Here is a 13,692-nt window from a genome sequence, read left to right as displayed (position 1 = left end):
TTTTGTAGAATGTCTCCCAATTTCAGTTTGTGTGCTATTTCCTCATGATGAGAGGTGGGTTATGCATTTTTGGTAGAAATACCATAGAAATGATGATCTTTTTTTAAAATAAATTAATTTAATTTTGGCTGCGTTGGTCTTCGTTGCTGTGCGCGAACTTTTCTCTAGTTGCAGCGAGCGGGGGCTACTCTTCGTTGTGGTGCGTGGGCTTCTCACTGTGGTGGCTTCTTTTGTTGTGGAGCACGGGCTGTAGGGCGTGCGGGCTCAGTAGTTTTGGTGCACGGGCTTAGTTGCTCCGCGGCACGTGGGATCTTCCCAGACCAAGGCTCGAACCCATGTCCCCTGCATTGGCAGGCAGATTCTTAACCACTGCGCCACCAGGGAAGTCCTTGTGATCTGTTCTTAATGCATCATATTATGACGTATAGGACATAGGTTTGCCTTATAAACTCGTAACCAGTTTTGTCATTTGATTATCTAGTATCATGTGGGGAGATAAAAAACTCCGGTTTTTAAAAATGTAATATGAAGTATGATAATATTGAACTTAAAAATAAAAGTTATTTTATGAGCAAAAATGGGCTTATTTGGGAATAGCAGAGAATTGCAATTCAGAACAAGCAAGCCACGGCAAAAACCATAGGCAAGGGACTTCCCTGGTGGTCCAGTGGTAGAAAATCTGCCTTCCTATGCAGGGGATGCAGGTTCGATCCCTGGTCGGGGAACTAAGATCCCACATGCTGCGGGGCAACTAAGCCCGCGCGCCACAACTACTGAGCCCGTGTGCCGCAAACTACAGAGCCCACGTACTCTGGAGCCCACGCCACAACCAGAGAAGAGAAAACCCGCATGCCATAACTAGAGAGAAGCCCGCGCACTGCAATGAAGAGCCCATGCGCCGCAGTGAAAGATCCCGCATGCCTCAACAAAGATCCTGCGTGCCAGAAGTGAGACCCGACACAGCCAAAAAAATAAAGAAAAGAAAAACAAAACAAAAACAACCATAGGCGGGTCCCAGAAACAGAGGAACCTTATTTTATAGAGGAAGAGGAAGTTGGGAGGGGTTGTTTGGAGCAAGTCCATTAGAGAAAAGTGAGGTTCAGGGTAATAAGGGTTTCTCATTATCTGAGTTGCTAGAGTAGTTGATTTCTTGTAGGGATGCAGTGTACATCTTTTCCCATTGGGGCCTGCAATGATAGTTTTTCCTGTAATTGACCTCTAGTGGTACTGCATGAGAGCCTCCCCTTCTGGCCTCCTGATTCCATTTTAGCGAGGTTTCCTGTTATTATTCTCACAATATTTACTTTGCAGGATGGTTGGAAGGAGTTAGAAATTGCATAAGTTGTTTTCAGGAAATGGTAGCTTTTATTGTATATTGCACATAAGTTATGAAGTGATTATAATATTTGAAATTTTGATGGAAAAGGCCTGGTTATTGAAAGGACCCAATATTATAGCACACCTGTTAAAACATTTAAGAAAAAAGACTAGTAGGCTATATTAATAATGCTTATCTTTGGATGGTGGGCATAAGGATGATTAAAAACAAAAAATCCTACTTCATTGTATTTTCCAAATTTACTGGGTGACAGCTCCAGCACAAAACATTTGGCTCCACTAGAAAAGCTATGAACACATTCTTCATTGTGAAAGTAGCTTTAGCTCCTTATGAGCCAAGTGAATGAAAGAGAGATCCAGAGAAAGAGAGTTAGTAATGCTGTTTTTTTTGGCAAGAGTTTTTTTCCACTTGACAGTTGTATGGTGGATGTCACTAGTGTTTGTTGTAGGGGAGGGTGTATAACCTTGTTAACTTACCCCTTGATTCTGCTTTTTCCTCTGATTTCACAAGCTGTACAGATCTCTTGACACATTCTAGAGCTCAGCCTGACAACTTGCCTATCATACTCTAATTTGTTTGGTGCTTTGGTTATCGAATATTTAAAGTAATTTTCTCTGGACTAGGTCAGTCAGCAAAGGAAAAAAAATATTTAAAGTTCTGATTTAAAACGTTTTATATCACTATGCTATGCTAGTATTGCAATACTGTACTTGTTAAACCACTGTCAGGTGCATCAACCGTGCTTTCAGAAGTTATGTCTAGATGGTCTGTAATCTCTTAGGAATAAAACAGATATCACTGAAGAGAAATGCAAAGAATCGTAGTATTTAAGCTGAGAAAGCTAAGTCTGAATAAATTAGTAATTGGTATTTACCTTACACATGGTAATGAATAGTGACTTCACAGAAATGTGTGGGCGCAACAGAAGCAGCTAGCACAGGGAGATCAGCTCGGTGCTTTGTGACCGCCTAGAGGGGTCGGGTAGGGAGGGTGGGAGGGAGACGCAAGAGGGAGGAGATATGGGGATATATGTATATGTATAGCCAATTCACTTTGTTATATAGCAGAAACTAACACACCATTGTAAAGCAATTATACTCCAGTAAAGATGTTAAACAAATAAAATAAAATGAAAATAAATATGTAGAAGCCCTAGACTGTTGTCTACAGCAAAATGCTGTTGGTAATAACTATTCTGCTTATAATCTTTACTGGAAGTCTGTCAACTTGAGTGTTTTTCTTATTGATATTTTAATAGAATTGGGAGCTTTCTTTGTTTCTGTAACTTGTATACGTTTAGGAAGCACAGGCAATTCTCTGGCAGTTTTTAAGTTTAAATATTGCTGCCTTTAGAGCTCTTATTGTAGTTATCTTCCCCTTTGCCCTATTACTTTTAATTGATCCTACATCCCTTTTCAGAAAGATATTACAGCCAGAGTCCCTGGCTTTGGTGTATCTTATACTCTGTGAAATTTCTATATGCCATATTTTCTGTGTGAAATGTCTTGAACCAGGCACATTCTGCTAATAAACATCATACAGTGAGTGATTGAGTTTCTACAACTGGTTTGCAGTTCAATTTCTTGGATTTTTTCCCATTTATTATATATATATATGTGTGTGTGTGTGTGTGTGTGTGTATATATTTTTTTAATTGAAGTATAGTTGATTTACACATTGTTAGTTTCAGGTGTACAGCAGAGTGATTCAGTTTTTTATATATATATATATTTTTTTTTTTTTTTTCAGCTTATTGTCCATTATAGGTTATTATATCAAATACAGTTCCCTGTGCTATGCAGTAAATCCTTGTTGCTTAACTATTTTCTGTAGAGTAGTTTGTATCTGTTAATCCCGTACTCCTCTAATTTATCCCTCCTCTGCTTTCTTTCCCCTTTGGTAACTATAAGTTTGTTTTCTATGTCTGTGAGTCCGTTTCTGTTTTGTATATCGATTCATTGCTATTATTTTTTATTTTACTGGTTGATTGACTGATTTATTGATTGATTGCTGCACTGCGTGGCATGCGGAACTTCCCCCATCAGGGATTGAACCCACACCTCCTGCAGTGGAAGTGTGGAGTCTTAACAACTGGACCACCAGGGAAGTCGGTATTATTTTTTAGATTCCATATATAAGTGATATCATATAATACTTGTCTTTCTCTGTCATCGTTTATATTTTTTATTTTAGCTCCTGTTTAACATCTGTGTTTTCCCCTTCTTTTCCTTTGCTTCTCCCTCCCTTCCTTCCTCCCTCCCTCCCTCCCTCTCTCCCTCCCTCTCTTCCTTCCTTCCTTCCTTCTTCATTGGGTCTTCCTTGCTGCATGCGGTCTTTCTCTAGTTGCAGCGAGCGGGGGCTACTCTTCGTTGCGGTGTGCGGGCTTCTCATTGCGGTGGCTTCTCTTGTTGCGGAGCATGGGCTCTACGTGCATGGGCTTCAGTAGTTGTGGCACATGGGCTCAGTAGTTGTGGCTCGTGGGCTCTAGAGCGCAGGCTCCGTAGTTGTGGTGAATGGGCTTAGCTGCTCCGCAGCATGTGGGATCTTCCTGGACCAGGGATTGAACCTGTGTCCTCTGCATTGGCAGGCGGATTGTTAAGCACTGCGCCACCAGGGAAGTCCCTTGCCCTTTCTTTTTGACCTTCTTCCAGACCTCTTTTTCTGATCTGCTGAAATTTTTCCCCCCTAACATTTTATTATGAAAATGTTCAAATATAACGAGAAGCTGAAAGAGTTGTACAGCAAACACCCATACACTCACAATTACCTTTTTTGCTTTATTTGTTTTATCACATCTGACTAGCTATCCATCATGCTATCTTATTTTTTTTTTGATGCATTTCAAAGTAAAGACATCAATTTACTTTACCCTTGAACACTTTAGCTTATATATCATTAACTAGAGTTTAATATTTATCTAGGTTTCTCTTTTTTTTTTTTTTACGTGAAATTTACATACAGACATTTTAAGTGTATCAGATCATTTTTTGTAGGATGCGTATACTTGCGTAACCCAGTCTCCTATCAATGTACAGAACATCACCCTCATCCCAGAAAGTTCTGCTCATTTTATTTTTCAAAAACATAATTTTTATTTTATATTCATTTATTTATTAATTATTTGTTTATAAATTTTGGCTGTGCTGGGTCTGAGTTGTAGCATGCGTGATCTTTAGTTATGGCATGCCGGCTCTTTAGTTGCGGCATGCGAACTCTTAGTTGCAGCATGTGGGATCTAGTTCCCCGACCAGGGATCGAACTCAGGCCCCCTACATGGGGAGCGCAGTCTTACCCACTGGACCACTGGGGAAGTCCCTTATTTTATTTTCTTGGTACAGAAACCTGCTTTAGAGTTCTGGTGATTTTCTTAATGTACCGTTGACTGCTTTCCACCTTGCCCTGAACTCTCATTTCCATCTTTCTCTGTGCCTCTTTTCATTTGATTCTTGAAGGTTTCCTATGACTAATGCAGACTGGGTTCTCCCAGTTCTTGTACATGTTGTAGTCACTTTTCTCAGTCTTCAAATGTAAAGTGACAGAAGAAACATCTCCTTTTACATCCCTTCCTTCTTGTGGCCACACTAGCCTAGGCTGTCATGACTGCATTCTTAGACTGTTCAGATAGCTTCTTCCCTTGTTGGGAGGCAGCATGATTGATATACTGGATACTACACACCTCTGGTAGTTAGAAGGTTTGTGCCAGTAACACCCAGCATAAAGCGTGAGTAAATTACTTAGGGGCACAGTATGGAGTTGAACTGTATTACTACCTCTTAAGATCTTTCTAGCGATAAAACAGAAGCTCTACTTTATGATTGAATAATTTTTATAATAGGAACTTTTTGATTTTATAGAAAGATAATGCTTCATGGATGAATAGTTTCATGATGGTTATTTACCGAATTGCTGTTGGCCCTATCCTGTATAATACTTTTAATATGTTTTTCTCAAGTTTCAGCATCCTTCTGAGAGACAGAGTGTGTGTCTGTGTGTACTAATATTTTAGATCTGTAAGAATTTAGTTCATGCATATATTCTACTTTCCTTGCTTAATTGCCTAAGGACTTTCCCTGTCTAATTGCATTGATTAGACTCTTCAGTACAAATGGCTGGCACAGACATCCTTATTTTGTTCTTGATCTTAGGAGGAAAGCTTTCAGTTGTCTTTCACCATTAAGTAGAATGTTAAATTGTAGGTTTTTTAAGTTGACTTTATTAGGTTGAGGAAATTCCCTTCTATTTCTGATTTGTTGGGGTTTTTTTTGTTTGTTTATCCTAAAAGGGTATTGGATCTTACCAAATTCTTTTTCTGTGTCTACTGAAATAATCACGTGGGTTTTGTCTGTTATTCTATTAATATGGTGTGTTACATTAAGATTTTAAACAACCTTGCGTTCTTAGGATAAACTTAACTTGGTCATGGTACATATTGGTAAGTTGCTGGTATGGTAAGGTTTGCTAGGATTTTGTGGGGGGATATTTTTCTATAGTTGTCTTTTCTTGTGATGTCTTTGCTTTTGGTATCAGGGTAATACTGACCACATAGAATGAGTTAGAAAATGTTCCCTTCTCTATTTTTTTGGAAAAGTTTGTGAAAAATTGGTGATTGATGTTCTTTCATTGTTCGATAGAATTTACCAGTGAAGCCATCTGGTCCTGGGTTTTTCTTTCTGAGAACTTCTTTTTTATTTATTTATTGATTGATTGATTGATTGATTGATTGCTGTGCTGGGTCTTCGTTTCTGCGCGAGGGCCTTCTCCAGTTGCAGCAAGTGGGGGCCACTCTTCATTGTGGTGCGCGGGCCTCTCACTATTGCGGCCTCTCTTATTGCGGCGCACAGGCTCCAGACGCGCAAGCTCAGCAATTGTGGATCACGGGCCTAGTTGCTCCGCGGCATGTGGGATCCTCCCAGACCAGGGCTCGAACCCGTGTCCCCTGCATTGGCAGGCAGACTCTCAACCACTGCGCCACCAGGGAAGCCCTCTGGGAACTTCTTTGATGACGAATTCAATCACTTGTTACAGATTTTCAGTTCTTCTTGAGTCAATTTCAGTAGTTTGTGTCTTTTTAGGAATTTGCCTTTTTAGACAAAATTGTTGGTTTTTGTCTAGGTTATCCAGCTTGATGGCATACACTTGTTCATGGTTATTTTCTTATAATCCTTTTTATTCCTCTAAAGTTTGTAGTGATGTCCCCTATTTCATTCCTAATTTTAATAACTTGAGGCTTCTCTCTCTTTTCTTGGTTGTTCTAGCTAAAAGGTTTGTCAATTTTGTTGATTTTTCTCTTCTTTATTTCGTTTATTTCTACTGTAGTTTCTATTATTTCTTTCTTTAAAAAACTGTTTTGGAATCAGTGTTTTGGAAGATTTGCCAAAAACTTGGAAAATGATACAGAGGTCTCTACAACATTTACCCATCTTCCCTTAATGCTAACATTTTATATCAAATGTTGGCAAACTTTTCACAAAAAGGGTTGGATAGTATTTTATGCTCTGCAGGCCACACACAATCTCTGTTGCATGTTCCTTCTTTGTTTTTGTTGTATTACAACATTTTTTTTTTTTTTAATTATGTTTGGCTGTGTTCGGTCTTAGTTGCGGCACACGGGGCATGAGGGATCTTTTGTTGCAGCACGCGGGTTCTTCAGTGTGGCGTGCGGGCTTCTCTCTAGTTGTGGCTTGCGGGTTTTCTCTAGTTGAGGTGCGTAGGCTCCAGAGTGCATGGGCTCTGTAGTTTGCGGCACGCAGGCTCTCTAGTTGAGGCTCCTGAGCTCAGTAGTTGTGGTGCGTGGGCTTAGTTGCCCTATGGCATGTGTGATCTTAGTTCCCCGACCAGGGATCGAACCCATGTCCCTGCATTGGAAGGCAGATTCTTTACCACTGGACCACCAGGGAAGTCCCTACAACATTTTAAAAATGTTAAAACCTTTCTTAGCTGGCACACCATACAAAAATCAGATCTTAGGCTACAGTTTGTTAACTTCTGTCTTATATAATTATTTGTCAAGAGTAAGATAATAACATTGGCACAATATTATTAAATTAATACGGTCTTTATTTGGGTTTCCCTAGTTTTTCCACTAAGATCTCTTTTCTTTCTTGCTTTAAATATTTATTTATTTATTTGGCTGAGTCAGGTCTTAGTTGTGGCACGCGGGATCTTCCTTGTGGCACGTGGGATCTTTTTGTTGCAGCGCACGGGCTTAGTTGCCCTACGGCATGTGGGATCTTAGTTCCCTGACCAGAGATCGAACCTGCGTCCTCTGCATTGGAAGGCAGATTCTTAACCACTGGACCACCAGGGAAGTCCCAAGTTCTCTTTTCTGTTCCAGGATTTGTTTTCATGTCTCCTTAGTCTCTTCTGATCTACAACAGTTTTTCAGTCTTTCCTTGTTTTTCATGACCATTGCGCATTTGAAGAGTATATTTATAGGTTTTTAAAGTAATTACTTGTTTACCTATCATCTCCCAAAGGTGAACAATTAGTATTAAAAATATTATTATGAACCTATGAATTTAAACATTTGAAGGGTTTCAGTTATTTCTAGTTATTACCCTTTTTGAAGTTGAAATTATCCTTTTTTTGGCCAGGTCTCTTCAAATTGGCTCCTGAGGGCTTTTTGACTTTCTAGTAATCTTTGATGGTTTCTTCATAAACTGGTATGATGAGTTATTCCAGACTTATCTTGTATAATTCCTGCTGTGTACCTAGATCAGACATTGCTCTAAGGAATCCTGGCATCTTTTAGTAGGAAATGGCACTTAGAGACCTCAATCTGGTAACTAATGTTTATTGTTACTGGGTTTGTCATTGTTTATAGGTCTCTCCAGTGGACAGAGTTAAAAGTAAAATGCCTCATGAGTTAGTAATGCTGATAGTTCAAATTCAGGGCTACAGGATTTTCACTTCTTTTATATTACATTTTGATCACTTCTACACTGAGAATACTAGTTTCTTCAGAACTGGGGGATGGTATAATTATATATATACATATTTTTTTAATTTAACTTTTTTGGCTGCGTTGGGTCTTCGTTGCTGCGTGTGGGCTTTCCCTAGTTGGGGCGAGTGGGGGCTACTCTTTGTTGCGGTGCGTGGGCTTCTCATCGCGGTGGCTTCTCTTGTTGCGGAGCACGGGCTCTAGGCATGCCGGCTTCAGTAGCTGTGGCACGCGGGCTCAGTAGTTGTGGCTTGCGGGCTCTAGAGTGCAGGCTTAGTAGTTGTGGCACACGGGCTTAGTTGCTCCGCGGCATGTGGGATCTTCCCGGACCAGGGCTTGAACCCGTGTCCCCTGCATTGGCAGGCGGATTCTTAACCACTGTGCCACCGGGGAAGTCCCAGTAAGTGTATTTTTAAAAGATTACTCTAATGATCTAAGAAGTAAAAATCAAACCAAATAGAGATCATTTTTATTTTTAATTGGTTAAGTTTGCATTTTTATAGACTGGATTTTGAGGAAGCAGGCTCTTTTACACTGTTAATTGAGTATAAAGTTTTGCAGCCTTTGTGAAGAGCATTTTTGAGCAGATGGTATGAAACTCCTTTTAACATTTTTCTATATACTTCTTTGACCTAGTAGTTTCACATCTTTGTATTTATTTTAAGAAAGCTATCCTGGATGTATTAGGTGTAATAATGGCTCCCTGTAGTGTCTGAGTAGTAATAAAGAATTCATAGAGTAAGTAAAATGCAAGACCTATCCAGTAGATTTTTATGCAGCCAATAAACATTATGATATAGGTATTTACAATTGATTATGTGTTCCTACAAAGTAGTGTGATTAGTATTTTGTTTTTGATATAAGAGAAAAATATGTAAGTACCAAATAAATAGTTTTTGGTATTAGATAGATACCTTATGGGTCACTGTTATTTTCTTTTGGGCTTTGTGAAAATTTTGTAATTTAAGGAAATTTAATGGTAAGAAACGATGAACATTCGTACTGCTTGGGTTGCAGCAAGGCTCAATGAATATGCGTGAGGTACAATTTCTAGATTTGAAATTGAGTAGAAGTGATTGCTATCAGGAAGAACGGGCAAAAATTAATCATGTAGGGTTTTAGCACCAAGGGCTGCGTTGGTTTACTTTCTTTTTTTTTAATTTATTATTTTTTTATTTTTAAATTATTTTTTTATTTTTTACTTTTATTTTTATTGATGTATAGTTGATATACAATGTTGTGTTAATTACAGCAGAGTGATTCAGTTTTATATATATATATATATATATATATATATATATATTCTTTTTTTTATCCCGGTGGCTTACTTTCATTCATAAAAGGTTGCCACTACCCAAAGCTCAAATGTATAATGTGGAAGTGCCGTTTTCCAGAACTCACCTTCCCCTTTGGTTTTCCTTTTTACCTCATTCATTTATTTCATACCTTGGTCCTTTTGGCTGCCTCATTGGGACTTCTCACTTGAGGGTTTGTGTAAAGAAGGCCCTTATATATGCTGGTTAGAATTGAGGTAAAATTTGCCGTGTGTGTAGACACTGTACAAACATCTTTCTGAGTGTAATGTAACACTACAACTGAGGTCACAGCAGGCATAGGTTGGGATGAAAGGATTGGCCATTAGATTGGAGGGAACAGACCAAAGCTACCTGGGGCTTGTATAATCAACCACCAACATGGACTGGAAAGCTCTTGTGAGAAGCGTTTTTACGTTGTAAAAAACACTAACAACCTCTCCCCCTCCACCCCTATCGAGATTATTATGAATCTATATTAAAAGCAAAGATGAAAAGTTGTTTATTGGGACTTCCCTGGTGGCGCAGTGGCTAAGAATCCGCCTGCCAATGCAGGGGACACGGGTTTGAGCCCTGGTCCGGGAAGATCCCACATGGTGCGGAGCAACTAAGCCCGTGCGCCACAACTACTGAGCCTGCGCTCTAGAGCCTGTAAGCCACAACTACTGAGCCTGCGTGCCACAACTACTGAAGCCCAAGCGCCTAGAGCCCGTGCTCCGCCACAAAAGAAGCCACTGCAATGAGAAGCATGTGCACTGCAAAGAAGAATAGCCCCTGCTCTGCGCAACTAGGGAAAGCCCGCACACAGCAATGAAGACCCAATGCAGCCGTACATACATACATACATACATAAATAAATAAATATATTTTTTAAAAGTTGTTTATTATTAGCACTTAGTGGGTCTCCCCTCCCCCCCAAGCTCATTCAGTAATTTAAATGATTTAACTTTAAAAATATTTATGTTGGGAGTTAGTAAAGATTTTAGCTAGCTGTGGTTGGTATGTTGCTATTAACTGACTGTACAAGAGTTACCTTTTTCAAATTTCTTTTTTCTTTTTCTTTTTATTTTTTCTTTGGCTGTGCCACACGGCTTGTGGGATCTTAGTTCCCTGACCAGGGACTGAACCCACACCCTCGGCAGTGAAAACACGGAGTCCTAACCAGTGGACCGCCAGGGAATTCCCAAAAGTTTCCTTATTTAAAAAATATCTTTCTGGGCTTCCCTGGTGGTGCAGTGGTTAAGAATCTGCATGCCAATGCAGGGGACACAGGTTCGAGCCCTGGTCCGGGAAGATCCCACATGCCACGGAGCAACTAAGCCCGTGCGCCACAACTACTGAGCCTGTGCTCTAGAGCCCGCGAGCCACAACTACTGAAGCCCGCACGCCTAGAGCCCGTGCTCCGCAACAAGAGAAGCCACCGCGATGAGAAGCCTGCACACCGCAACGAAGAGTAGCCCCCGCTCGCCGCAACTAGAGAAAAGCCCACGCACAGCAACAAAGACCCAACGCAGCCATAAATAAATAAATTAATTAATTAATAAAAAAAATACCTTTCTAATTTTTAATTGCCAGAAATACTACAAAAGGAAACCTCAGAAATTCGGTAATTTGATTTTTTTTTAAGAAGGATTTTGAGTGAAAAAAGCAACTGGAAACGTTTTCTACATAGTTGACTAATTTAAGCGTTTGAAAGTTGCTTCCTTTAAAATTCTGTTAAATTAAAACTATTTTAAAATTGTGGTTAAAAATAAAAATGTAACTTTAAAAATAATTTTTATTTAGATAAATACAGCCTTTTCCCTTCCGAACTGACCTTTTTTGAGTTGATAGCAGAGCTTTTTTGCTTTTTGACAGCAAGGTTGTGTCTAAGCCTGTATCCTGGCGGTTGTTTCCCTTGCTTCCTGTTCTTCCACTTTCTGTTACGCTGTAACTTCATCTGCCCAGGGGAAAGAAAATTCAAGAAAGAAAATTCAAATGAGTCACAAGGCTAATGAAGATGAACAGGACTTTAGGTCCTTTGGTCAAAGGAATGGGAAGTTCACGCTATTTAATTTGATGCTTATTTACCTTATGGGAATACACTGTGTACATTTAAGAGGTCTAAATTCAGAGTCCTTTTTTTTAGTTAATCAGTATTTCTGTTACCACAGTGATTGAGAGTTTTTATCTGTTTATACCAGATTTTGGCATCTAACTTGTATTTTTGCTGCTCCAATCTTGAACAGTTGTATGTGCTTTTCCAGGCAACAGCTGAACAGATGCGTCTCGCTCAAGTGATCTTTGATAAAAATGATTCAGAGTTTGAAGCTAAAGTTAAACAGGTATGTTTCTGGCAAAGGATACTGTCATTTTTGTAATCTATTCTTACTGTGCTTAAAAAGATAATTTCACTAGAGATTCTTATTTTAAACTATGCTTATTGCTTAGTTGTAAATAATTGGATTTTGAACTTGTGATTCAAAATCAAAATACCTGTATTGGTGGCTAGAGTGAAGGAGTTTTGGCAGTAGAACGTTTCTGAGTTACTAGTGTTACATGTGAACAATGAGCATTTGTGAAAGTACAGTGGCATTGTATATACCTGTGCATAGAAAGTATATTTAGTGTATGGCAGGTTCTCAGAAAATTTTGTTCAATGTTACGGAAGAGCTGATTTGCCTTTTCACATATTGTGGTGATCCCAAACATAGATTGGAAAAGTTATAAAATTAAATTTTAGGGTGATGTCTTCAGTTAGAACTTCACTGATATAACATTATTTTAATTTCACATTCTTCTTTCCTGATAAGACTTCTTTTCCCTTCAAGATTCTAGAAACCAAGCAATAACCTTTACCTTGGTAGAGGTCTACCAATAATTCCTTGGAGTGAAAGTCCCTTGGTGAACTCTTTAGCCCTTTAGTATGTAAACTCTTTGTTCTTACTTATAGTTGCTGTCATTAGACTTAATGGTGATATTTTTGGAAAGCCACAAAAATTATTTATTAAAAATCATAGAACTTATTAGCTGGAATGAGATTTATGAATTGTTTGAGACATACTTCTACATATTATATTGCCTTTTATCTGGGTAGCATAGCGGATACACAAAAAAGAGCACTGGTACAGGAGTTCAGAGCTTTAAGTTTTAACAATGGTTCTCTCTCTTACTAATCCAATCACTGGGGGAGTTTTGATGGTTACTATAAATCTTTTTTTTTTTTTTTAATAAATTTATTATTTATTTATTTATTTGGCTGCATTGGGTCTTGGTTGCTGTGTGCGGGCTTTCTCTAGTTACGGTGAGTGGGGGCTACCCTTTGTTGCGGTGCCTGGGCTTCTCATTGCAGTGGCTTCTCTTGTTGTGGAACACAGGCTCTAGGTGTGCGGGCTTCAGTAGTTGTGGCGTGCAGGCTCAGTAGTTGTGGCTCGTGGGCTTAGTTGCTCCACGCATGTGGGATCTTCCCGGACCAGGGCTCGAACCTGTGTCCCCTGCATTGGCAGGTGGATTTTTAACCACTGCACCACCAGGGAAGTCCCTACTGTGCATCTTAACAACTGCATGTGACGGGTATTGGGCTACTAGAGATCATTGATAAAAATCTGACCTTATTAGTAGACATCCAAAGACTGAAGCATGGGAAAGCTGTAGAATGTATAGAACCTTGCTGGGTAACACAGGAAGGAAATCAGATGGAATGATGTGGTGTAAAGAGCTGTATTTATGAGACCGGGAGACCTGGCTTCCCGATAGGCTAATTGTTTTGTGACCACAGAGAAATCGCTTCAGATGTTGGGGGTCAAACTGTTTTGAACTGCAGCTGATACATACTAAAATAGTTAAAGGTACTTAAAACACAGCAGATATTTATTTATTTATTTATTTTTTAAAATTTATTTTATTTATTATTTATTTTTGGCTGTGTTGGGTGTTCGCTGCTGCGCATGGGCTTTTCTCTAGTTGCGGCGAGCGGGGGCTACTCTTCGTTGTGGTGCGCGGGCTTCTCACTGCAGTGGCTTCTCGTTGCGGAGCATGGGCTCTAGGCACATGGGCTTCAGTAGTTGTGGCTCACGGGCTTAGTTGCTCTGCGGCATGTGGGATCTTCCCGGACCAGGGCT

General features: G+C 39.5%; 1 protein-coding gene across 3 annotated transcripts in view; it reads left to right on the top strand.

Annotated features, from left to right (window-relative positions):
• UBAP2 (ubiquitin associated protein 2) overlaps nt 1-13,692 on the top strand; it is a 125,210-nt gene that overhangs the window by 41,197 nt on the left and 70,321 nt on the right. For all 3 annotated transcript variants that reach the window (XM_068552317.1, XM_068552316.1, XM_068552315.1), the window contains exon 3: nt 11,839-11,916. In XM_068552317.1, the coding sequence (XP_068408418.1) occupies nt 11,839-11,916 (78 nt within the window). The remainder of the gene's footprint in view (nt 1-11,838; nt 11,917-13,692) is intronic.

The sequence above is a fragment of the Eschrichtius robustus genome, chromosome 10 (genome assembly GCF_028021215.1).
Source record: "Eschrichtius robustus isolate mEscRob2 chromosome 10, mEscRob2.pri, whole genome shotgun sequence".
NCBI lineage: Eukaryota > Metazoa > Chordata > Mammalia > Artiodactyla > Eschrichtiidae > Eschrichtius > Eschrichtius robustus.
This window is presented reverse-complemented; position numbering and strand designations above follow the sequence as displayed.